This window comes from Argopecten irradians, chromosome 7 (assembly GCF_041381155.1).
Source record: "Argopecten irradians isolate NY chromosome 7, Ai_NY, whole genome shotgun sequence".
In the NCBI taxonomy this organism is placed as follows: domain Eukaryota; kingdom Metazoa; phylum Mollusca; class Bivalvia; order Pectinida; family Pectinidae; genus Argopecten; species Argopecten irradians.
In genome coordinates, this window is record NC_091140.1 from 1,761,108 (window position 1) to 1,788,626 (window position 27,519).

At 37.2% G+C, this 27,519-nt stretch overlaps 1 protein-coding gene and 1 long non-coding RNA gene across 3 annotated transcripts in view; both read right to left on the reverse strand.

Moving 5' to 3' along the window:
- Positions 1 to 27,519, reverse strand: part of LOC138327004 (phospholipid-transporting ATPase IA-like) — a 71,907-nt gene that overhangs the window by 9,351 nt on the left and 35,037 nt on the right. Inside the window, exons 17-39 of one of the 2 annotated variants that reach the window (XM_069272966.1) lie at positions 25,243 to 25,292; positions 24,885 to 24,954; positions 24,373 to 24,457; positions 22,778 to 22,917; positions 22,043 to 22,090; positions 19,387 to 19,477; positions 19,133 to 19,197; positions 18,716 to 18,805; positions 17,345 to 17,401; positions 14,432 to 14,514; positions 14,158 to 14,263; positions 13,558 to 13,635; positions 11,513 to 11,623; positions 10,111 to 10,185; positions 8,913 to 9,035; positions 8,467 to 8,545; positions 8,256 to 8,317; positions 7,910 to 7,966; positions 7,403 to 7,510; positions 6,727 to 6,815; positions 6,327 to 6,428; positions 1,990 to 2,069; positions 321 to 341 (exon numbers count right to left, since the gene is read on the reverse strand). In XM_069272966.1, coding sequence (XP_069129067.1) covers positions 321 to 341; positions 1,990 to 2,069; positions 6,327 to 6,428; positions 6,727 to 6,815; positions 7,403 to 7,510; positions 7,910 to 7,966; positions 8,256 to 8,317; positions 8,467 to 8,545; positions 8,913 to 9,035; positions 10,111 to 10,185; positions 11,513 to 11,623; positions 13,558 to 13,635; positions 14,158 to 14,263; positions 14,432 to 14,514; positions 17,345 to 17,401; positions 18,716 to 18,805; positions 19,133 to 19,197; positions 19,387 to 19,477; positions 22,043 to 22,090; positions 22,778 to 22,917; positions 24,373 to 24,457; positions 24,885 to 24,954; positions 25,243 to 25,292 — 1,870 coding nt within the window. The remainder of the gene's footprint in view (positions 1 to 320; positions 342 to 1,989; positions 2,070 to 6,326; positions 6,429 to 6,726; positions 6,816 to 7,402; positions 7,511 to 7,909; positions 7,967 to 8,255; positions 8,318 to 8,466; positions 8,546 to 8,912; positions 9,036 to 10,110; positions 10,186 to 11,512; positions 11,624 to 13,557; positions 13,636 to 14,157; positions 14,264 to 14,431; positions 14,515 to 17,344; positions 17,402 to 18,715; positions 18,806 to 19,132; positions 19,198 to 19,386; positions 19,478 to 22,042; positions 22,091 to 22,777; positions 22,918 to 24,372; positions 24,458 to 24,884; positions 24,955 to 25,242; positions 25,293 to 27,519) is intronic. The other variant, XM_069272965.1, reaches the window with a different exon arrangement.
- LOC138327002 (uncharacterized) lies at positions 25,998 to 27,021 on the reverse strand. The gene is made up of 2 exons (XR_011209015.1): positions 26,574 to 27,021; positions 25,998 to 26,096 (listed from the first exon to the last, which is right to left on the reverse strand). It is a non-coding gene; the product is annotated as an uncharacterized lncRNA (long non-coding RNA).

A 27,519-nucleotide genomic window follows, 5' to 3' on the forward strand; every position in this document is an offset into this window, starting at 1 on the left:
ACCATTAAATGGTTTACCATTAACATCAACCATGTACCCATTTACATCAACCATTAACCATTAACATCAACCATGGAGCCAGTAACATCCCATCAGTTATTACCTCATGCTCTCCTATCTCTGACATACCAACATTCTGTATGTGAACATATTTACATATCATTAACATATCATTTACATATCACTTATTTACATATCATTTACATATCATCAAGCTATCTAATGTAGTCATGGTAACCTGGTTACATATTGGAAAGATCAACAAATAGGTCAGCTTTGAAGCGTGGCAAGAGCAGCAAAGGATTATGGGAATGACTTACGTGATGGCGTGGGCGAGGGAGCTGTCGCAAAACCAAAGTACGAAGTTAAACAAAAAAGTTCAAAAAGAAAGAAAATCCCCATGGAAACTCCTTTTATTGCCTGTATGCTAAAAAGTGTAAGACCAGTTACCAATAGATGGAGAGACAGTAAAAAGACCTCCATTATAATAAAGTTAAACCAAGGAAGACCTAAAGCAAAGATATGTGAGTTTCCATGGCAACAAAATAATAAAGTGAAGAAGATAAAGTGTGAATAAAAAAGTAAAAAGTTGTGCTTAATGATGTCAGTTTTTAAATCAAAATCAAATTAATCAAATCTAAAATCATGAAAAAGAAGAAAATTAAAAAAAAGTTGTAATAGTGTTGATTCCTTGACAATTTTTCAGTCTCCATGTAAACAGACACAGATTCACCAATAACACAAACTTCCAAACTCAATGTTTATTGAAAATTTCTCAAAATACAGATATTTGCTAAAACAAACGTCTTTGTGACACAAATATAGCTATGTGAATTGTCCACTGGAAGACATTTCTGATTTGATTCCTCAGACTGTTGTATCAATAAAAATCCTTTTTCACTCCGAATTCATTTACACGTAATAACATTTTATAACTGTTTTTTGTTTGTTTTCATAACAGTTCATCAAGCACAACTAGTATTGTTGTCGTCCATGCCCTGATCTCGTAGATGGACGAGTTCTATTCCATATACATACATTACAGGGATAGAGAGGCACACAGAGAGAAGAAAGAAAAAATCAACATTAAAATACACAGTGGAACACACAACAGTAGAGAATCAGTACAGACACAGAACAGAGTAAATAGTCGTTAAAGATAACACACATGGACCCATTGAAAATATAATCTTTTAAGAAACAAAAATTGTTGTTCTATAGCAACCACACTGAACATTTCTACACAATGAGAATTTTATGTAATATAGTATTGGAATAAGTGGAAGAGTCTCAGTTGTAGTTATTACGTATTTTACACAGCTATCATTTCTTGTCATTAGTATCAAATCAAATTAAAATATTTGTGGATCTGTTATGTATTATATCTTATATAAGCTATGTAATGTCATTTTTCATGTAAAGTGTCAGCAGTTGTCATATATTTAACATCACAAAGAATAGCTGTGGACCAAGTATAATCTATTACGACTTGTGAGGACTAACTACCATTTTTGTATCTCAATATGTCTGGTCAAATACAACGATCTAGATGTTACAAACTGTTTCTATTGACAAAGTTGTTATTCCCCACTAGTATACTGTAAAACAACAGATGTTGGTGTTCAATTAAATTTTGCAATTTTTTCCCTGTTGATCAGAAATCACAAAAAAATCATTGTTGTGAAATTATTTCTAACACAGGTACCGTTGAATCATTCAAGTCTAACTCGTAAAATTAAGTCTGCATTAATATATATTTGTTTACAGTTGTAATTGAGCTAGATAATACATATTTTAATCAAGGTTTCAATGCCCACACACATACTTCACAACATTAGATAACAGTTAAAAAAAAGACTGAAGACAATAACAACACAACAACAATACAAACATATAAAATAATAATTCAAAAGAGAACTTATCCCCTGATTCAGAGATTATCGGTACATAAACTACTGTAACCATATATAAAGTGTAATAATGACTTACGAGGCTGGTCTACAGCTGTTGGCATTCTGCCTGAGGATCGAGTGAACACATTACGGAGAAGTCGAGCCGTCTCTGTCAACCTGTATAAACACATTATAGATATGTTATATCACTTAGACTTTACACACACAGTTTAAATTACGGAGAAGTTGGGACGTCTCCTGTCAATCTGTATAAACACATTATAGTTATTTTATGTCACTTAGACTTTACACACACAGTTTATATTAGGGAGGAGTTGGGCCGTCTCCTGTCAATCTGTATAAACACATTATAGTTATTTATTATCACTTAGACTTTACACACACAGTTTATATTAGGGAAAAGTTGGGCCGTCTCCTGTCAATCTGTATAAACACATTATAGTTATTTCATATCACTTAGACTTTACACACACAGTTTATATAAGGGAGGAGTTGGGCCGTCTCCTGTCAATCTGTATAAACACATTATAGTTATTTCATATCACTTAGACTTTACACACACAGTTTATATAAGGGAGGAGTTGGGCCGTCTCCTGTCAATCTGTATAAACACATTATAGTTATTTTATATCACTTAGACTTTACACACACAGTTTATATAGGAGGAGTTGGGCCGTTCCTGTCATCTGTATAAAACATTATAGTTATTTTATTCACTTAGACTTTACACACATAGAAACTTAATGTTATAGAAATTATAACAATTAATTTCTTCAAAATATACAGCACAAAAAATATACAGGCACAGCTGGCCATGGTCCCAAAAATATACAGGCACAGCTGGCCATGGTCCCAAAAATATACAGGCACAGCTGGCCATGGTCCCAAAAATATACAGGCACAGCTGGCCATGGTCCCAAAAATATACAGGCACAGCTGGCCATGGTCCCAAAAAATATACAGGCACAGCTGGCCATGGTCCCAAAAATATACAGGCACAGCTGGCCATGGTCCCAAAAATATACAGGCACAGCTGGCCATGGTCCCAAAAATATACAGGCACAGCTGGCCATGGTCCCAAAAATACAGGCACAGCTGGCCATGGTCCCAAAAATATACAGGCACAGCTGGCCATGGTCCCAAAAATATACAGGCACATGGTCCATACAGCTGGCCATGGTCCCAAAAATATACAGCCATGGCTCCCAAAAAAATACAGGCACAGCTGGCCATGGTCCCAAAAATATACAGGCACAGCTGGCCATGGTCCCAAAAAAATACGGCACAGCTGGCCATGGTCCCAAAAATATACAGGCACAGCTGGCCATGGTCCCAAAAAATATACACAGCTGCCATGGTCCCAAAAAATATACAGGCACAGCTGGCCATGGTCCCAAAAAAAAACAATGGTCCCAAAAATATACAGGCACAGCTGGCCATGGTCCCAAAAAATACAGGCACAGCTGGCCATGGTCCCAAAAAATACAGCAATGGCCATGGTCCCAAAAATACAGGCACAGCTGGCCATGGTCCCAAAAATATACAGGCACAGCTGGCCATGGTCCCAAAAATATACAGGCACAGCTGGCCATGGTCCCAAAAATATACAGGCACAGCTGGCCATGGTCCCAAAAATATACAGCCACTGCCATGGTCCCAAAAATATACAGGCACAGCTGGCCATGGTCCCAAAAAATATACAGGCACAGCTGGCCATGGTCCCAAAAATACAGCACAGCTGGCCATGGTCCCAAAAAATACAGGCACAGTGGCCATGGTCCCAAAAAAATACAGGCACAGCTGGCCATGGTCCCAAAAAATACAGGCACAGCTGGCCATGGTCCCAAAAATATACAGGCACAGCTGGCCATGGTCCCAAAAATATACAGGCACAGCTGGCCATGGTCCCAAAAAATACAGGCACAGCTGGCCATGGTCCCAAAAAATATACAGGCACAGCTGGCCATGGTCCCAAAAAATATACAGGCACAGCTGGCCATGGTCCCAAAAATATACAGGCACAGCTGGCCATGGTCCCAAAAAAATACAGGCACAGCTGGCCATGGTCCCAAAAAATATACAGGCACAGCTGGCCATGGTCCCAAAAAATGACCATGGCCCAAAAATATACAGGCACAGCGCTGGCAGCACATGGCCATGGTCCCAAAAATATACAGGCACAGCTGGCCATGGTCCCAAAAATATACAGGCACAGCTGGCCATGGTCCCAAAAATATACAGGCACAGCTGGCCATGGTCCCAAAAAATATACAGGCACAGCTGGCCATGGTCCCAAAAAATAAGGCACAGCTGGCATGGTCCCAAAAATATACAGGCACAGCTGGCCATGGTCCCAAAAATATACAGGCACAGCTGGCCATGGTCCCAAACATAGTAAATACAGGCACAGCTGGCCATGGTCCCCAAAAATATACAGGCACAGCTGGCCATGGTCCCAAAAAATATACAGGCACAGCTGGCCATGGTCCCAAAAATATACAGGCACACTGGCCATGGCCACAGTCCAAATATACAGGACAGCTGGCCATGGTCCCAAAAATATACAGGCACAGCTGGCCATGGTCCCAAAAATATACAGGCACAGCTGGCCATGGTCCCAAAAATATACAGGCACAGCTGGCCATGGTCCCAAAAATATACAGGCACAGCTGGCCATGGTCCCAAAAAATATACAGGCACAGCTGGCCATGGTCCCAAAAAATATACAGGCACAGCTGGCCATGGTCCCAAAAATATACAGGCACAGCTGGCCATGGTCCCAAAAAATATACAGGCACAGCTGGCCATGGTCCCAAAAATATACAGGCACAGCTGGCATGGTCCCAAAAATATACAGGCACAGCTGGCCATGGTCCCAAAAATATACAGGCACAGCTGGCCATGGTCCCAAAAATATACAGGCACAGCTGGCCATGGTCCCAAAAATATACAGGCACAGCAGCTGGCCATGGTCCCAAAAATATTAGGCACAGCACAGCTGGCCATGGTCCCAAAAATATACAGGCACACAGCTGGCCATGGTCCCAAAAATATACAGGCACAGCTGGCCATGGTCCCAAAAATATACAGGCACAGCTGGCCATGGTCCCAAAAATATACAGGCACAGCTGGCCATGGTCCCAAAAAATATACAGGCACAGCTGGCCATGGTCCCAAAAATATACAGGCACAGCTGGCCATGGTCCCAAAAAAATACAGGCACAGCTGGCCATGGTCCCAAAAATATACAGGCACAGCTGGCCATGGTCCCAAAAATATACAGGCACAGCTGGCCATGGTCCCAAAAATATACAGGCACAGCTGGCCATGGTCCCAAAAATATACAGGCACAGCTGGCCATGGTCCCAAAAATATACAGGCACAGCTGGCCATGGTCCCAAAAATATACAGGCACAGCTGGCCATGGTCCCAAAAATATACAGGCACAGCTGGCCATGGTCCCAAAAATATACAGGCACAGCTGGCCATGGTCCAAAAATATACAGGCACAGCTGGCATGGTCCCAAAAATATAGAGCCATGGACACAGCTGGCCATGGTCCCAAAAATATACAGGCACAGCTGGCCATGGTCCCAAAAATATACAGGCACAGCTGGCCATGGAAATAGCCCTGTCCCAAAAATATACAGGCACAGCTGGCCATGGTCCCAAAAATATACAGGCACAGCTGGCCATGGTCCCAAAAATATACAGGCACAGCTGGCCATGGTCCCAAAAATATACAGGCACAGCTGGCCATGGTCCCAAAAATATACAGGCACAGCTGGCCATGGTCCCAAAAATATACAGGCACAGCTGGCCATGGTCCCAAAAATATACAGGCACAGCTGGCCATGGTCCCAAAAAAAATACAGGCACAGCTGGCCATGGTCCCAAAAATATATACAGGACAGCTGGCCATGGTCCCCAAAAATATACAGGCACAGCTGGCCATGGTCCCAAAAAATATACAGGCACAGCTGGCCATGGTCCCAAAAATATACAGGCACAGCTGGCCATGGTCCCAAAAATATACAGGCACAGCTGGCCATGGTCCAAAAAAATACAGGCACAGCTGGCCATGGTCCCAAAAATATACAGGCACAGCTGGCCATGGTCCCAAAAATATACAGGCACAGCTGGCCATGGTCCCAAAAATATACAGGCACAGCTGGCCATGGTTTTATGTTCTTTATACTGCTTACTATGTCCTACTATCATTTTATCCTAATATATATTACGTAGACAATCTAAGTTCAATAGCTTTTGTACACAGAAACAATTTAAACTTTAGATGAATACCTAGACATACTTATTATATATTTTGTTTATTTTATCATGTAATGACTTCATTAGTCTTGAAGACAACAGAAGTATTTTCATGTTAGCTGTTTTTATGATATCCAGACTTACCTTTTCTTTGTTAGTTTCAGTACGACAGGTGTGGGATCTTCATGTAATTTCTCTTTTTCTTGGACCTCTTCTTTTAATGTTTTACACATGGTTCGCTTAATCCTGAAAATTAATCAACATCAACTTCAATTCAAGTTTGATTTGAGAAATCAGGACCAAATCACAATGGCATCCAAGTCATTCTCCTGGTTAAAGTGTGTGATTTAGTAAGACAAAGCATTCAAACACATTAATAATGTCCATCAGAGGTAGAAGCCTTAATAATCATTATCTTAACTTAATGCCAGGACAAGAAATAATAATTTGGAGAAATACTGTACTCCAAAATAATCAGTAGCTGTACTCTTCATCATAGACAGCAGTATTGATAAAACATGACAAACAAAAATGTAATACTCACGCTTTCCATGCGACGTCGCGGATGAGTGACATGAAAGGGATAAGGACTAGACCCATCCAGAATATAGAACAGCCGAATACATGGGAGTCCTACAATACAATATAGGTCAAATATAAAGGGCCATAACTCTGTATACAGTAGAACAGCTGAATACATGGGAGTCCTACAATACAATATAGATAAAATATAAAGGGCCATAACTCTGTATACAGTAGAAAAGCCGAATACATGGGAGTCCCACAATACAATATTGGTAAAATATAAAGGGCCATAACTCTGTATACACTAAAACAGCCTAATACATTGGAGTCCTATAATACAATATAGGTAAAATATAAAGGGCCATAACTCTGTATACACTAGAACAGCTGAATACATGGGAGTCCTACAATAGAATATAGTTAAAATATAAAGGGCCATAACTCTGTGTACAGTAGAACAGCCGAATACATGGGAGTCCTACAATACAATATAAGTAAAATATAAAGGGCCATGACTTTGTATAGAGTAGAACAGCTGAATACATGGAAGCCCTAAAATACAATATAGGTAAAATATAAAGGGGCCATAACTCTGTATAGAGTAAAACAGATGAACATGAGGGAGAACAGACAGATGATAGATGCCATGCTATGGCACAAGCTAACCAAGGTGAGCTAAAAAAAATGTCACTTACCATGCCGAGCATTTCTGGGGCAAGATCCACAATCATATAGATATGGCTATACACTGTGAGGAACAGGAACCAACTAGCTATACTGCCCCATATAGCAAGGTGTGTCAGCTGTAGACAATAGAATTACAGGTAAATAGCTAATCACAGGTAAATAGCTAATTACAGGTAAATAGCTAATCACAGGTAAATACCTAATTACAAGTAAATATCTTATTACAGATAAACAGTTACTTACAAATAAGCAGGTGATTACAGGTAAATAGTGAATTAAAGGTGCTTTATTACAGGTTATCATACCTTTAGCGATATTTAATTAGATGAAATTGTTAAAGGTATATTTCAAAATCATTTATCCCAACAATGTAATTATCTCCCTTGAGCTGTACCTATTTGTCAATAACAATAACCTGAAAAGGAGCTTATGTAATCGTCAGAACTGGACTCTCGATAAATGTGGATTAATGGATCCAGAAATGTCCAGTTTTAGGGGGATTGTTATATACGTACCCAGGTCCAAGCGCTGGTTTCTAGTCCTGCCTTAAGACACACCGTTACAACTACATACTGTGTAAAATTATAGGACGTAATATTATTATGTGTGGCTGATCATTTAAAATGATCAAATGCATAACAATAATCTCAATATGTGGTACAAATAATTAAATAATATAGTATTATTGCATTGAAACACATTGTCGTTCTGCATGAAATATACATCACCATTCAGAAAAGTTTGAAATTTAGAAATCAAATTTAGAAAACAAAAGCATTGCTTGGTGATAGATTTATTATCATAATATTTACACATTGCAAATTGTAGTATGATGTAAGATTATGACAAAAGAAGTCTTACCGTATATACAAAATTTCCTAAAAATAGATAATCTCCTACTTTTCCGTCAGAAAAGGCAGAATCTGTAACAGAGGATAGACCGAAAGTAAGTCACACAGGAGTCGAAGTTTTTATGTAACACATGGCCATTGCAATAAAACAATCTTCCAGTATTATCGGAAATTCTGCATAAATATAGAAATATAGAGAAGGAGCATGATGAATTTCTTACCTTGTTGAAGAGATATGGCCGGGAGCCAGAACAGAAGAATGGAATGATATATAGAGTTAAATATCCACATCCAGAATACCTGTAACGAGAACAGAGGTTTGTACAGGTAACAGACTTGTTATCATATATAAATGTACAATATAAACTATACCACTTTTATATTATTAAGGTCACCTTTTGATCTGTCAAGTTCCTCCTAACAGTATGATATTTGTTTATAAAATTTAATCATGTTAATGACCTTGTCCTGACATTGCAATTGAAGTTCTCATTATGCTAATTAGATTAATACAGCAACTTTTCTTACTGACCTTGGCATTGAAATACTCTGCATCCTCTTTGGATTTATTCATCGACCTTGACCTTCATGGACTGACCTTCACATTACATTACTATAATTTATTCTGTGACAATTTCTACACAGACCTTGACCTTCATGTACTGACCTTGACATTGAAGTACTCTGCATTCTGTGAGGATTTATAAAGTGCGGGAAACTTCATCATACTATCAGCACTACAGATTCTGTCAAACAGCCCCATGGCCAGGGGTGGAGCTGCGGTAAATATCTGGGGACAAACATCAACATCATAATTTATTTATTGTCTATTTAGGTACATTGTATATAATTTAATTTCTTGATAACATATGCATACTATCTTAACTTAATTAAACACATGTACGGAATAATAGCATTCAAGGAACAGTTTGAACACATTTTGATAAAATCCTGAATTGAATTCTATGTTTATTGATATCTTTCATTTGCCTGCTATATTCCATCATTATATTATTACCGTCACACAATTCACAAAAAGCATATGTATGCTGCAGACAAAGTATTAGGACTTTCAGTCTCTTTTTGCTATACTAAAAATTTCTCAGGTTTTAACAGGTCTGACAGGTGTGTATGGAGATGATTTATTTGATCAACCATAGTAGCCCTATATATAATCAGGTATGATTCAAGCTCTATATAGAGTCTCCTTAACAACAAATCTTAATAAGAATTTACTGAAGTGGTGAACGCTGGCTATACAGACAAATTGAATTGGATAGACGAAAGATAATTCATACACCATGGCTTTACATCTCATGTATTCATTGAAAAGATCAAGTTCTTATTCTGAATGTCTTTTAGTTAATACACATTGAAGATAATGAATGAAATTAATTAACAACAAAATAAATGAAACCTGACACCAAAAGGCAATTTATAACTACAACACAATAATACAAAACAAATGTACTGAGGATACATACATCATACAACCTGTCACCAAACGGGACCTAACCATACATCAACTATCTATAATCACCCAGGTAACTAAGTTCTTTATTTTTTTCAAACAACTAGTGAGGCCTACTCCCCCCGACAGAGACTTCAGATATAATCAACGCTTTCTTCCAAAAATAATACCATTATATATATATTGTTGTCATGCAACACGAGACAAAATCCCATGCACATTACAGTAAAATGTCCTTCCTCCTATAAAATGTTCAGTGATAATGATGGATTTCAATTATTATGGGGTACCTGTACAGTAATATAAATGCTCCCCAGAGATAGATTACTATAGAGCCCATAGCTGGTGTCCCAACTAATTCATAAGTCACATAATATACACATGTTGTACCTACCACATTGTAAAAGCCAATACTCCATCGCTCGAACAGGATCTGGCCAGAAAACCCGTTCTTAATGGCGAACCAAAACTGTGGGAGTAAAAAATAAACAGACATGCAGGATACCTGTCTACGGATCATAGTAACGGCAGCCATACGTCAGTTAGTGTAGAGGAAAGTTCACATGCACATCCTTTATCCAATCAAAATTTTGTAATATCTTACAGGTGATATATTGCAATGGCTTCCAATCAAAATACTGTTTTGATTTTTATCTTTTTCAGGTAAAATTCCTACAAATTTTGACCATTATAAAAAAATATTGCATAACTTAAATATTAAAGTGATGTACAAATCAAATTTCCTCCCATCAAACTGAAACATTCTGCCATCGATCTAATGAAACCTAAACCAAGGTCAGGGTCACATGTTATATGTACAATGTATATATTATATATTACACCTCAAATATCCCACATACAGCTTCAATCAGTTCATAACCAATGAAATTAAAGTTTATATCAAACTGAACCGTTAATTTGATTGGTTAGGTTTAAATCTGACTTGAGAATGTCAGGGAAAATTTGAGGTATATAATTGCTACACTGGTCACTGTTAAAATCATGTGACATTGTCACATGACTATCCGAGTGGCCAATCATCTAAAGACAACATTTAATCACCATGGTAACCAAACAACTGCCAAACTAAATATCCAATCACAGTACAGATGATGGTCATGTGACATACCACGTTATATAGACCAATCGTCCACTTCTCAAACAAAATTTGCCCTGAAAAGCCACTTTCCATGGCAAACCACAACTGAAACGCAGCAAACATCACATCAACATCATCATATGTAAAATCTATAAGGCTTTTCCATTAATCAAATTTGGCTTGTTTTGGGAAAAGATGTCCTTGTAAGTAATGTATATTTAAACAATCACTTTCATATTTATATATAGTTGCTTTCTCACACTGATGTAGTTATTCTACACTATGGACTCAAGTTATATTTAAACATTAAAATTGAGATGGAAAATAAAAATACCTGTAAGACTGTATACACATAAATGGACAAACAAGCAAACCTATGGTATTCAGCCCAGAGTTATAAGATAATCCTAACTTCACAAGTTATCAGGGCTAGCAATGACCTCATCAATGTTGACAATTCTTGACTGTCTTTATATTGTGAGGCTAAAATATTTTTAACATTTTTTTCATTAAATGATCAAACAAGGGTCTGCCAAGCAGATAGAGATACCTCCACCTTCACAAAAGATTCTGACAGTTCAATACTCTGCTAGCCTTATACTGACCAGCTTTAATTAGGGTTGAGATATCCCTGTCATTTACCAGACCCATGTCAGATTCTTTTAACACTACCCAATATAGACAGAGTGATACTGACCTCTATGACATACAGACAAATGTTCTTATAAAATGAGTACAGGATCAGTTTACACAGCCGGGCGTAACTCCAGGCACCGTGAACCAGTAACAGCTTGTTCAGGAACCGAAACTGTAACATAGCAACATCAACACATTATTATTGTAATATGGCAGAGGGTAACTCCAGGCACGGTGAACCAGTAACAGCTTGTTCAGGAACCGAAACTGTAACATAGCAACATCAACACATTACTATTGTAATATGGCAGAGGGTAACTCCAGGCACGGTGAACCAGTAACAGCTTGTTCAGGAACCGAAACTGTAACATAGCAACATCAACACATTATTATTGTAATATGGCAGATGGTAACTCCAGGCACGGTGAACCAGTAACAGCTTGTTCAGGAACGGAAATTTTAACAGAACCACTGACTAAGTGAAAAGAGTGTTTTGCTGATTATTTGTTATTTACTGCTTAAACAAACTTTATAATTCACCTGCATGACCAGTATTGTGATGTTCCTGTGTAACCAAGTTTATGACATACCGGTGGGACTCATGGTCGGAGACACACACTGTACCCATATTACCAATGTTATGACGTACCTGTGTGATTGCGTAGTCGGAGGCACTCGCTATAGTACAAAGGCTGTACCTGTGAGACCAATGTTATGATGTACCTGTGTGATTGCATAGTCGGAGACACATGCTGTACCAGTGTGACCAATGTTATGATGTACCTGTGCCATTGCGTAGTCGGAGACACACGCTGTGCCCATGTGACCAATGTTATGACGTACCTGTGAAACTGTGTAGTCAGATACACATGCTGTACCCGTGTGACCAATGTTATGACGTACCTGTGCGATTACGTGCGATTACGTAGTCAGAGACACACGCTGTACCCATGTGACCAATGTATAACATACCTGTGTGATTGCGTAGTCGGAGACACATGCTGTACCCGTGTGACCAATGTTATGATGTACCTGTGTGATTGTGTAGTTGGAGACACACACTGTACCCATGTGACCAATGTATAACATACCTGTGTGATTGTGTAGTCGGAGACACACGCTGTACCCATGTGACCAATGTTATGACGTACCTGTGTGATTGCGTAGTTGGATACACACACTGTACCCATGTGACCAATGTTATGACGTACCTGTGTGATTGTGTAGTCAGAGACACACACTGTACCCATGTGACCAATGTATAACATGCCTGTGTGATTGCGTAGTCGGAGACACACACTGTACCATGTGACCAATGTATAACATACCTGTGCAATTGCATAGTCGGGAGACACATGCTGTACCCGTGTGACCAATGTTATGACGTACCTGTGTGATTGCGTAGTTGGATACACACACTGTACCCATGTGACCAATGTTATGACGTACCTGTGTGATTGTGTAGTCGGAGACACACGCTGTACCCATGTGACCAATGTTATGACGTACCTGTGTGATTGCGTAGTTGGATACACACACTGTACCCATGTGACCAATGTTATGACGTACCTGTGTGATTGTGTAGTCAGAGACACATGCTGTACCCGTGTGACCAATGTTATGATGTACCTGTGTAATTGTGTAGTCGGAGACACACACTGTACCCATGTGACCAATGTATAACATACCTGTGCAATTGCATAGTCGGAGACACATGCTGTACCCATGTGACCAATGTTATGACGTACCTGTGCGATTACGTAGTCAGAGACACATGCTGTACCCATGTGACCAATGTTATGACGTACCTGTGTGATTGCGTAGTTGGATACACACACTGTACCCATGTGACCAATGTTATGACGTACCTGTGTGATTGTGTAGTCGGAGACACACGCTGTACCCATGTGACCAATGTTATGACGTACCTGTGTGATTGCGTAGTCGGAGGCACACGCTGTACCCATGTGACCAATGTTATGACATACCTGTGTGATTGCGTAGTCGGAGACACGCTGTACCCATGTGACCAATGTTATGACGTTCCTGTGCGATTGCATAGTCGGAGGCACACACTGTACCCATGTGACCAATGTTATAACATACCTGTGCGATTGCGTAGTCGGAGGCACACGCTGCCTGTAGTCCCTCCACACCACTGATCCCAACACCAACATGAGCTGCCTGGAACCAGAATCACGTCTTTGTTAAAGTGTATATCACAGCACTAATACAACACACAAAAGTGTCAAACTAGACAGCAACCTTAAGCAAGACCTGTTATTTGTGATGAGTAGGAACTTGTAATTTACTCGTTTTTCTAGGTGTCAGTTTCAGACAATAACTTCCAACCTCTGGTTGTTTGATAAAGATTGCTTCGACCTCTGCTCTTTGACTCGGACCAAAAATAATCAAATAATATTTCAGAACAATTGGTTAGACAAGAAAACATTAAAACACACACTTTGACCTGTGAGCTTATGGACAATATCAGAGTGACCGTACCAAAAAGAAGAGCATTGTACACTGAATTTAGGTAATGCAAGTATATGTAAATTTTGCTATTGAATTTTGTATGGTTTTTACAGCTATATAACATTGGCAAACAATATCTGAAGAACCAAAAGAACTAGAAAAGTACTAATTAAAGTTCTAAAAGGATACATCATTAGCTGCCCACATCAGTGTTACTATTTATATACTTACCTGTATCATGCCCACGTCGTTAGCACCATCCCCTATCGCCAAGGTGATCGCCTTTACCGAGTGCTTTACAAGGTTACACAGCTCGGCCTTCTGGGAAGGGGAAACTCTGGAGGACAAAGCAAAGAGGTTATTTTAACGAGTTGACAGATTACACAATTAAGATAGAAAGTCATTGAAGCAATGATACTTTAATGACTTACCTATGAATAAATATCACATTTTTCTGATCAGAACTACTTAAAGGAAATACACAAGACTCTGTCTATATACATACCTACAGCAGATAACAGCTTTACATGAAATAGCAATATCTAGGAAGTCCTGTCGACAGTCACAGGATAACGCATACTTCAATGTCTGTAACAGAAAAGTACCAGTATGAGAGGGCAGGTGAGTGAAAGGACAAAAGAGATTTTCAGTGACATAAGATACAGCCAAAGAGACCAAGAGACTCAGATCATACAAATATTCTACTTAGAGCTAATAATATTCATTACATAGCCCTCCTCCAACACATTAACATAGCCCTATTGACGCAAGAACAAACAATTTTGAGATCTATTTTTATATTAGACATTGAAGATTTTTTCTTCTCTTTTCTCATTCTTCACCATTCTAGCTGTTTTTTCTAACTGGTGAAGTTTCCTGTTTAAACAGGTTGGGTAACAGTTCTATGGAAGGAGGAAACCATTCATGGATCACAACTTGTAAATGTATAAAAGTGAGGTATTGAATAATTAATTAAGAAACAGGACAATTAAAATGATGAAATCAAATCTCCCTAATTAGATTAATTGAGTTAGTTCTTTCAGTTCAGTTCAATATCAGAGCAGATACTATACATGTGTCATTAACAAGATTTAATTACTGAAATCAATTTGGTGTGGTCACCTGGATAACACAAGTCAATGAATCCATATTTATGTTTTGAAGATTTGAGTAAGACAGAAATTCAGTTATATAACATTTATAATATCAAAATTAAACACATTTGTTTAATATATCAACAAAGAAGTTTACAACAAAAGAAAATTGGAGAAACACTTCATTCTTAATGTTTAATGTCTCAGAAAGCGGAATCCAAGCTATCCCCTAAATAATTATAAAATCTACAAGAATAAAACAAAAATATAGAAGTCCATGTCCTGAGCATGCTGTTTCCACTAGCTACATAACTCTACCCTAGCCAGATCAGCTGATCTTGTTACTATATATAGATGTCCCCCCTATCACACTATGATACAGTGACTAGGACAGATGTCACCCACATTTTAAAGAGCTCATTTTAGTGGTGAATGTCACACACATTTTAAAGAGCTCATTTTAGTGGTGAATGTCACACACTTTTTAAAGAGCTCATTTTAGTGGTGATTTATGTGCTTACTCAATCCAACTATTATCTTAAACAATGTTCTTTCAAATTGTCATACTACAAAAAGTATATCCAAATTGTTATAAACATATTGTATTCCCCTGATTGTGTGATATGTATAAGGGAAGTAACTCTGCTATCAGATATGTAAAATAATCTGCTAGTTTATCTGATATGTAAACTATGACTAAGATTTCTAGCTCAGTTATATAACTAGAGTGGGGATTCTAATTCCCCAGTAACTACTCTACATTGGAGTCCTAAATACATGCATGTTATGCCTGATCAGAATCGCTAGTTTACACTCTTTATATTCTTACCCCCTGAGAAGGACCATCTGAATCACATGACTGACACTTATATTTTCTTATACCTGAGGAAATGTTAACAACAGTTTCGTTACACAACACAGTTGTAATATTGTACTTAGATTGTAGTAATTAATAATAATAAATGTGTAACGATGGGAGACAACTCTATTAAGGTGTATTGATGGGAGACAACTCTGTATAAATAATTAATGTGTAACGATGAGAGACAACTCTGTATAAATAATTAATGTGAAACGATGGACGACAACTCTGTATAAATAATTAATGTGTAATGATGGGAGACAACTCTGTATAAATAACTAATGTGTAATGATGGGAGACAACTCTGTATAAATAACTAATGTGTAATGATGGGAGACAACTCTGTATAAAAAATTAATGTGTAATGATGGGAAACAAATCTGTATAAATAATTAATGTGCTATAATGGGAGACAACTCTGTATGAATAAATAATGTGTAATAATGGGAGACAATGGATAAATAATTAATGTATAATGATGGGAGACAACTCTGTATGAATAATCAATACGTAATGTTAGGAGATAACTCTCTATAGGATTGATAGGAGATAACACAACCACCAATATAAATAATGGGAGAAAACTCTACATAAAGGAAGATAACTCTTTAAAACGGGAGACAACTCTTTGTATAATGGAAATAATATGATGGTAGATATCTCTGATTATGATGGATAGTATCTCTCTTTGAAGGCAGATAACTGCATGATGGGAGAAAACTCTGTATAATTTGGTTAAAGACAGTACTGAGTTGGATAGTGATTAATTAGTAGATAATTAGATAGCTAGCTAGAAGGGCATTTTTGTGTTTGTGTTATAGGGGCTGGTGAATTAATTAGTAGATAATTAGATAGCTAGCTAGAAGGGCATTTTTGTGTTTGTGTTATAGGGGCTGGTGAATTAATTAGTAGATAATTAGATAGCTAGCTAGAAGGGCATTTTTGTGTTTGTGTTATCAGGGTTAAACTAAGTTTATGTTAGTATCATTAACATTATAACATGCCAATCATTAGTTAGTTAGGATGTCCCATATCAGCATCCATCTCATAATGTCAGACAAAATATCTAATTAAATACTCATCTCATCAAAAAATTTAAAAACAAAACAAACAAACAAGCTATCTTAATCTAGTTGAAGTAAATGTTGTATGCTTTTTGTTGTTTTCCTCCTGTTTTATATTTCAGTGACAGTGAATATCCTACACTTAGACAATAATTCTAGAATTTGAGTCCTGTGTCCTGTACCATAATCAGCTAAAATATTGATTATTGAGTGAATACAAAAGTATACACAACAGACTAGCTATATATAGAACACACACGTCACGGTTAAATACCCATGGTTATAGGAAACAACAGATAGAAGCAAGAAACATCTCAAAAGTCAATATGGATGGAAGCTGAAGGGATTTTGCAAGATGCACAAACAACCAATCAATACCATCGATACATAGAAAGAACCTTTTTTCTTTTAGGACGTTTGATTGGATGACGGTCGGATAAGATAAAGTCCAGTGTCTGAAGCAATATGAAAAGCAACATGGTCATTAAGATACTATTATTAAAGTGTAAATTCACAGAAGGTTGTTAAGTGTTGTCAATGGATACAGGATATTACAAAGTGTTAACTAAGTTTGTGATTGTTAAAACACACAAAGTCTGACAAAAGATAAAAAACATGTTCTTGAATGTGTATTTATTACTCGAACAGAACACTTTGCTCTGTAGTTTTTTGGTCTATAAGATATTTGTAGTGTATCTTGTGTATTGATACAAGTGTTACTTACATTGGTCACATAGAAGGACCGTAATACACTAATCTTAAATAACATGTTTTAGATATAACCTTATTTTTTTCGAAACAATATCCCCCAAATTTTGAAACCCAAATAACTATACGGTACAATTACTTTATGAGATAAAAATAAAAGTATTTTAGACAGATATACAACTACAGAGATTTAGCGAGATAGGAGAGAGATTAAGCGTTATCAACTAAATCATAGCTGAACACTCATGCCAAACAAAACTCCTCTGTTACGGAAACAAAAACATGGCCAGTTTTCTACTTCAGTTCTTAAATACATTGAGCTCGAGAGATTTCATTCATCCCTATTTTTTTGGATCAAATACATATACCGGGTAAATGCATACATATTTTTCTATTCTCTTTTTTCTAGTTTTTAATCCTTTTAAGATTCCATTAAATTCATATGAAGTTTTCTATTCTATTATCATTCAATTTCATTTAATACACCAGTATTTCTTTAATCATGGGATTTTTAATGATTGATAGTTATGATGTTATTAAGATTATCTACAATGTGAATAGTAAATTCTGTAAAATCTTACAGTACGGAACTGTATGTTTATCACAGAAACCCTTCGCAAAATCCTTCCAGCTTTGTACAGGCGACAGACAAGGGACATAACTATGGGTGTACTCATTCAGTATAGGTGTAAGTATTGAAAGTACCTCCATGCAAAAATCATCAAAATATACACTGTCATAGGTATAGCTTTATATATGCAGGATCAGAAAAAAATACATATATTGAAAGTTAGTGAAAACAAAAGTTTACAGAAAATATTACAAAAGGAAATAAGTTTAAAAGGTGCTGATGAGAAGACAATTGAGTGCAGGGTAAAGAAGAAAGGTTCTATTAATATCCTTATCATCACTAATCACAGCTGACATCTTTATCATCTTTTCCTTCACAGATATCCTTATTATCAACCATTGCTGTGTCTTACAAAATATTGCCTCAACATCAAAAAATTGAAAGCCATGCCAAAATTTCCAATCTATGATATTTAGTAAAATGTACATACCTGGCCGTCGATGATTAAACCGACATCATTCTCCTTCCGTAGGAGGTCACCAAACTCTCCTACGTGACGCCGTAATGTCTCCCGAGTTCCCTGTACATTGTATATACAGAGCATTAATTTAAAACACGTTAGTGATTAAGACTGGAGGTTAGGTTCACTGACAGAAGAGGGGGTTGTACCTAAGTCCTTAGGTCTTTACATTTCACAAAAAGACATTGCAATTCACTATATGAAATAGACTGGTTCAGGCTGGTTAAAGTTTTACAAGGATTTCAGTGACAGATAACAAAGCTCATCTGTATCATCTTTTGTTTTTCCTTTCAAATTGCTGACATTTGTTAAATAACTTACTGGATTTTTCTTCTATCCACTCTATACACGTTTCCTCATATTTTATAAGAGTTTGATAATACTCACATCAAGGCTGTGTTCATTGACGATCAACAGAGGCATGCCCTGGGTCAACAGTTTACACGAATAACCTACAAATTAAATACAAAGTTAAAACTTAGCCACTATTTCAGCCTTTAAATCATACAAAAACTTACAATAGATGAACTCAATCAATCTTCCTATCAATAAATAATGCCATATTTCTCCACAATTAGTAAGATAATTATCAAGGTCATTAACAGTGTTCTATATGTATTAACAGTTTTCTATATATTTACCTATGTTGATGGCAGTCTCCTGTTTGTCTCCTGTCAGCACCCAAATCTTGATATCAGCTTTAGCTAAGTTAGCTATTGTTTCAGGAACGCCCTGAGAGAAAGCAAACAATTATAATGTATAACCTGTTACAAGGTTTAATGGGACACGAATCTGTCGTAACTAGATTTAGACATGTAGTGTTTGTGTAACTAGATTTAGACATGTAGTGTTTGCGTAACTAGATTTAGACATGTAGTGTTTGCGTAACTAGATTTAGACATGTAGTGTTTGCGTAACTAGATTTAGACATGTAGTGTTTGCGTAACTAGATTTAGACATGTAGTGTTTGCGTAACTAGATTTAGACATGTAGTGTTTGCGTAACTAGATTTAGACATGTAGTGTTTGCGTAACTAGATTTAGACATGTAGTGTTTGCGTAACTAGATTTAGACATGTAGTGTTTGCGTAACTAGATTTAGACATGTAGTGTTTGCGTAACTAGATTTAGACATGTAGTGTTTGCGTAACTAGATTTAGACATGTAGTGTTTGTGTAACTAGATTTAGACATGTAGTGTTTGTGTAACTAGATTTAGACATGTAGTGTTTGCGTAACTAGATTTAGACATGTAGTGTTTGCGTAACTAGATTTAGACATGTAGTGTTTGCGTAACTAGATTTAGACATGTAGTGTTTGCGTAACTAGATTTAGACATGTAGTGTTTGCGTAACTAGATTTAGACATGTAGTGTTTGCGTAACTAGATTTAGACATGTAGTGTTTGCGTAACTAGATTTAGACATGTAGTGTTTGCGTAACTAGATTTAGACATGTAGTGTTTGCGTAACTAGATTTAGACATGTAGTGTTTGCGTAACTAGATTTAGACATGTAGTGTTTGCGTAACTAGATTTAGACATGTAGTGTTTGCGTAACTAGATTTAGACATGTAGTGTTTGCGTAACTAGATTTAGACATGTAGTGTTTGCGTAACTAGATTTAGACATGTAGTGTTTGCGTAACTAGATTTAGACATGTAGTGTTTGCGTAACTAGATTTAGACATGTAGTGTTTGCGTAACTAGATTTAGACATGTAGTGTTTGCGTAACTAGATTTAGACATGTAGTGTTTGCGTAACTAGATTTAGACATGTAGTGTTTGCGTAACTAGATTTAGACATGTAGTGTTTGCGTAACTAGATTTAGACATGTAGTGTTTGCGTAACTAGATTTAGACATGTAGTGTTTGCGTAACTAGATTTAGACATGTAGTGTTTGCGTAACTAGATTTAGACATGTAGTGTTTGCGTAACTAGATTTAGACATGTAGTGTTTGCGTAACTAGATTTAGACATGTAGTGTTTGCGTAACTAGATTTAGACATGTAGTGTTTGCGTAACTAGATTTAGACATGTAGTGTTTGCGTAACTAGATTTAGACATGTAGTGTTTGCGTAACTAGATTTAGACATGTAGTGTTTGCGTAACTAGATTTAGACATGTAGTGTTTGCGTAACTAGATTTAGACATGTAGTGTTTGCGTAACTAGATTTAGACATGTAGTGTTTGCGTAACTAGATTTAGACATGTAGTGTTTGCGTAACTAGATTTAGACATGTAGTGTTTGCGTAACTAGATTTAGACATGTAGTGTTTGCGTAACTAGATTTAGACATGTAGTGTTTGCGTAACTAGATTTAGACATGTAGTGTTTGCGTAACTAGATTTAGACATGTAGTGTTTGCGTAACTAGATTTAGACATGTAGTGTTTGCGTAACTAGATTTAGACATGTAGTGTTTGCGTAACTAGATTTAGACATGTAGTGTTTGCGTAACTAGATTTAGACATGTAGTGTTTGCGTAACTAGATTTAGACATGTAGTGTTTGCGTAACTAGATTTAGACATGTAGTGTTTGCGTAACTAGATTTAGACATGTAGTGTTTGCGTAACTAGATTTAGACATGTAGTGTTTGCGTAACTAGATTTAGACATGTAGTGTTTGCGTAACTAGATTTAGACATGTAGTGTTTGCGTAACTAGATTTAGACATGTAGTGTTTGCGTAACTAGATTTAGACATGTAGTGTTTGCGTAACTAGATTTAGACATGTAGTGTTTGCGTAACTAGATTTAGACATGTAGTGTTTGCGTAACTAGATTTAGACATGTAGTGTTTGCGTAACTAGATTTAGACATGTAGTGTTTGCGTAACTAGATTTAGACATGTAGTGTTTGCGTAACTAGATTTAGACATGTAGTGTTTGCAAAAATTCAATCATCAAAATAATATTACAGTACTAAATAATTTATTTACAATATTTTACCAAGATAATGGACTTTCAATTATTAATAACTAAAAAAAATATGTTTTATCATTATCATTCTAAATCAGGATTTTGTTTACTTATGAAAACAAGTGGCTACAAAGTATGTAAAAGGATTCTGAAGCAAATCCTGCTGATATACCTACAAATTTGTTCACATCAAATGCAATGTAGATATTCAAATTCAAATTTCTCATGTAACTGACACTTATCTTAATGTAAGGCTGAAACAAGTGCAGACTGAATCAAAAGCATGTGAATACATTGATGTATTCTCTGCCTTTGACAGAAATAAAAGATTCCCCACTAGTTTATATGCAGTTTACTGCCACGAGTTATGATTTTATACTTACATCCTGTAGTTTATCTTCTATAGCTGTAGCACCAAGTAATTTTAAATTCTGAAATAAAAGTAACTTTTATGTAGCAAACCTTTAAAATATATTATTGGCTGTGAATTCTACTTTCTTATCAATAACTGTTGGTACAACTTAAGTCGTCCAAAACCTGGTGAAAGTATGACTAATATGTAATGTTTAATGACATAATAATAATTTTTACTGTGTAGAAGACTCTTAATTTATTGACAGATTGCTAATTAGCAGTAAAAAACTAGTCCCCCAACGGACAGAGGAAAAATAGTCTATATAGTCAGATGGTCTTTATACACAGGTTGAATAGTGTTGAAATTGGTCATTTGGGACACTATAAAATTGATCTTTTTAAACAAGTGGTCTTTATACAGAGGTAGTCACTAAGGCAGGTTCTACTTTCATGAGAAATATGTATATTTTACTGAAACCTATTCCACCTGAAACAAGAGTCCCTACCCTTTCTATTAACTCTGCCGCCTCCTCTAGTTTTTTCTCCCGATTCTGTATTGATCTACTGGCTTTGTAATATGTATATTTTACTGAAACCTATTCCACCTGAAACAAGAGTCCCTACCCTTTCTATTAACTCTGCCGCCTCCTCTAGTTTTTTCTCCCGATTCTGAATGTTTTTTCTCCCGATTCTGTATTGATCTACTGGCTTTGTAATATGTATATTTTACTGAAACCTATTCCACCTGAAACAAGAGTCCCTACCCTTTCTATTAACTCTGCCGCCTCCTCTAGTTTTTTCTCCCGATTCTGAATTGATGTACTGGCTTTGTAATATGTGTGTTTCCAGTCCTCATAAAAATCTTCTGCTACATCTGCCGTGGCAATACAGAGGGTTCGCAAACCTAAACAAAGACAACAATTCTAATTTGGCAACCATCTTAAATCATTAACAAGATATCAAGACTAGTACTAACAAGAGGCCCAAAGGGCCTTAACGGTCATCTGACTACCTTGGCAATAGTAAAATTAATTATATATGGTGTCACTTTTTCAGGACCATGTCGGGATCATTTTCAATTTCTTTCAACAAATTTTATTTCAAACAAGAGGCCCAAGGGCCTTAAGGTTGTTGGCTCGGCCGATTTTGAATGCGCCCGCATCATAAACCAACACGAGTGTCGTATAATTTTTTCGCAAAATTAATCCCAAAATGTATTTTCAAGATGGAGGCTGTGGAGGCCATCTTGAATTTTAGATCGACCCAAAAAATAACAACACTTTGTCGGGACCATGTCAGGATCATCTCATGCAAGTTTCAGCCAAATCGCACCGGTAGAACTTGAGAAGAACTTCAAAATGTGTTTTCAAGATGGCGGATGTGGCAGCCATCTTGGATTTCGGATCGACCTGAAAAATAACAACACTTTGTCGGGACCATGTCAGGATCATTTCACGCAAGTTTCAGCCTAATCGAACCGGTAGAACTTGAGAAGAAGTTCAAAATGTGTTTTCAAGATGGCGGCTGTGGTGGCCATCTTGAATTTGAGATTGACCCAAAAAATAACAACACTTTGTCGGGACCATGTCAGGATCATTTCACGCAAGTTTCAGCCTAATCGCACTGGTAGAACTTGAGAAGAAGTTCAAAATGTGTTTTCAAGATGGCGGCTGTGGCGGCCATCTTTGATTTCGGAACGACCCGAAAAATAACAACACTTTGTCGGGACCATGTCAGGATCATTTCATGCAAGTTTCAGTCAAATCGCACTGGTAGAACTTGAGAAGAAGTTCAAAATGTGTTTTCAAGATGGCGGCTGTGGCGGCCATCTTGGATTTCGGATCGACCCGAAAAATAACAACACTTTGTCGGGACCATGTCAGGATCATTTCACGCAAGTTTCAGCCAAATCGCACCGGTAGAACTTGAGAAGAAGTTCAAAATGTGTTTTCAAGATGGCGGCTGTGGCGGCCATCTTGGATTTCGGATCGACCCGAAAAATAACAACACTTTGTCGGGACCATGTCAGGATCATTTCACGCAAGTTTCAGCCTAATCGCACTGGTAGAACTTGAGAAGAAGTTCAAAATGTGAAAAGTTAACGCACGGCGCACGGCGGACGGCGCACGGCGCACGGCGCACGGCGGACGACGACGGACGAAACATGATGACTATAGGTCATCCTGACCCTTCGGGTCAGATGACCTAAAAACACAACCAGTATTTGTTAATTCATGAATACTTGTCTTATAAATACTTTTATTTTTATTATTTTTTTTTGTCAAGGCTTTCATTAATCTTATTTCATGTATGTATAGTATGTATTACAAAACCTATAAAGCACGACCAGAGATCTTACCTAATGTGGCAAACTCTTCTAATTGCTGAAGTGTAATGTCCCGGTAAAGTTGTTTCTCGTCAAGACGTTCATATATTACAGTATCCTGTAACAAAAATACATCTATCAAAACTACCTAAACATAAACTAAATAGTTGATACAGGAAAATCTTCTATGACTTTATAGTTTATATACTTCTACACAGGTTTCAACAGCAGCTGTGGATGTTAATTCATTTCCTTCACCTACTGTAACATATATAAATAAAGTAACATATAAAATAAAGTAACGTATAGCTGCTTATTTTCACGAGGATGAACATTTTGTGATCTTGCAGTACATTGGTATGATCATAAATATTGGATCCGCAAAATTTATGAGTCCTATAGACCTTGAGAGCCAGATAACGAAAATAAAAACCAGCTAAAATTGAACTTTCTCCTTTTTAGATAAGATCACAGAATTTTTTTGACTTGCGTAAATGACTGGCTTCACGTCTCATAATGCATATATAGTAAGTAGTAAAACTTACTGCTCCTTTACAGTAGACTTTGATCTTTTTATCAGGGGTCCGCACAACCACTGACATTCTTTTTCTTGTGCTGAAAAATCAATTCAAGTTACAGACAAAGTTTGTGGACATAATGATTTAATATAAACAATTTTTTCGGTGTTACCTGAGTTAGCCCCAACAATCCCAGTATTTCCTGTATATGTGTATGGGATATTTGCACCTTGTTATCTTAAAAAATCTCAGGCTATCCTTCCTTGTAAGTTATTCTATATCCTTTTTCAGCTATGTACAAGTAATATAATATGTGGTCAACTTAATTCATAAAACAAATAATTAGTCATTAACGGCACTCTGCTCATTACTAGATAATACATACCTTGTGAATTCTAAAACATTTAATACTTCATATTCTTCTGACTTCCCATTCTGGAAAATAAATCAAAATCTTCACTTAAATCATGAAATAAATCCTTATTAAAGAAGCAAGCCTTTAAATGCTTATGTTTTTAATGTTATAGAATTAAATACATTGATTGATATCAATTTCTTTCCTATGTTTTTCTAGTTTAAACTTTTTATTAAAACCGTATCTTGAATGAACAATATTTGGTTAGTTCTACTCAAATACACTAGACACAAGGCTGATCCAGAATTATACACACCACTTTGATAACGACAGTCTGGGGTGTCCTGGGACATATACCCCGGTACTCACCACTTTGATAGCGACAGTCTGGGGTGTCCTGGGACATATACCCCGGTACTCACCACTTTGATAGCGACAGTCTGGGGTGTCCTGGGACATATACCCCGGTACTCACCACTTTGATAGCGACAGTCTGGGGTGTCCTGGGACATATACCCCGGTACTCACCACTTTGATAGCGACAGTCTGGGGTGTCCTGGGACATATACCCCGGTACTCACCACTTTGATAGCGACAGTCTGGGGTGTCCTGGGACTTAAAACCCAGCTAGTAAAGTTTCCTTTGTTGTATATGACCATTATATTACATAATGGACACCTAGGAGTCCATTATGTAACTCACTGTCCATTATTATAGGGCCCCTGTCCATTATTCCCCAAAATAATGGACAGTCTATTTTGAACAAAGGAAAAAAAACGCTGCTGTATGGAAAACTAAACATGTTTATTTGACTATCCAAAATTTTACATTTAAGTTCACTCCTCCATCGAAATTATTACTTCCCCTTCCTAGCTGTTACTGTTCTGAAAATAAAAAAAAAACATAATTAGATTCTTGTATTATTATTTGTTACATCTTTTTAAAACTTGTAATTGACGAGGAATAGGAACTCTAGATTCTTGACTGAGGTGGGATAATATGCAGTCTTTTAGATCAGATATCTCACAACCCTTATAACATATAATCTGATGATTATGGTTAAACATAATATACTTAAGAGCGAAACCTGTCTAATCTGACACCTGCTTTCCCTATCCTATCTGTAACTGTTCCGTATTCAACAATAGCAACAATAGTATACAACAGTATCTGACTTTCCTACACCCCTGAATAATCTGACCAAACACCCACGTGGTGTCGGATTAGACAGGTTTCATTGTATTCCAGTGCAATGCTATCATAGCAATCAGATATGGGTTTTTTTTATCATATCTATAACATGCGTATGGTAGATTTTTTTTAGGAAAAACAGTTATGTTTAAATTGTAGCGAAAACTCACCTTGCTTGTATGTATTTGATGTAAAGTTAGACAATGCACCTGTCCTTGTGCGAATAAATAGGTCACTTCAAACAGGCAAACAATCTGAATCACAGCTGCGTACATCCCTACATGTAAATGATGGCCGAGTAAGGAAAATATCACTATCCGACATGTTCAAAAACACTGTTGTACCTCCAAAGGTGTAAAACTAAATGACTGTGCATGCATCTCAACATTGTTAGTCCATTATTTGTCACAGGTGAGTGAACACCTGTGCAATTCCTGAAATGGGATGTCCCATTTCTCAAACAGGGTACGCAAGGTAGTGAGTAGTGGTATGATGGGTTTTAAGTAGGATAAATTCCTCAAACTGTCCATTATTAGAGAGAATGGATTGTACCTCGCCCTGCGGGCTCGGTACTATCCATTCTCTCTAATAATGGACAGGTTTTCGGAAATTATCCATTACATATACCCCGGTACACACCACTTTGATAGCGACAGTCTGGGGTGTCCTGGGACATATACCCCGGTACTCACCACTTTGATAGCGATAGTCTGGGGTGTCCTGGGACATATACCCCGGTACACACCACTTTGATAGCGACAGTCTAGGGTGTCCTGGGACATATACCCCGGTACTCATCACTTTGATAGCGACAGTCTGGGGTGTCCTGGGACATATACCCCGGTACTCATCACTTTGATAGCGACAGTCTGGGGTGTCCTGGGACATATACCCCGGTACTCACCACTTTGATAGCGACAGTCTGGGGTGTCCTGGGACATATACCCCGGTACTCACCAAATTTGATAGCGACAGTCTGGGGTGTCCAGGGACATATACCCCGGTACACACCACTTTGATAGCGACAGTCTGGGGTGTCCTGGGACATATACCCCGGTACTCACCACTTTGATAGCGACAGTCTGGGGTGTCCTGGGACATATACCCCGGTACACA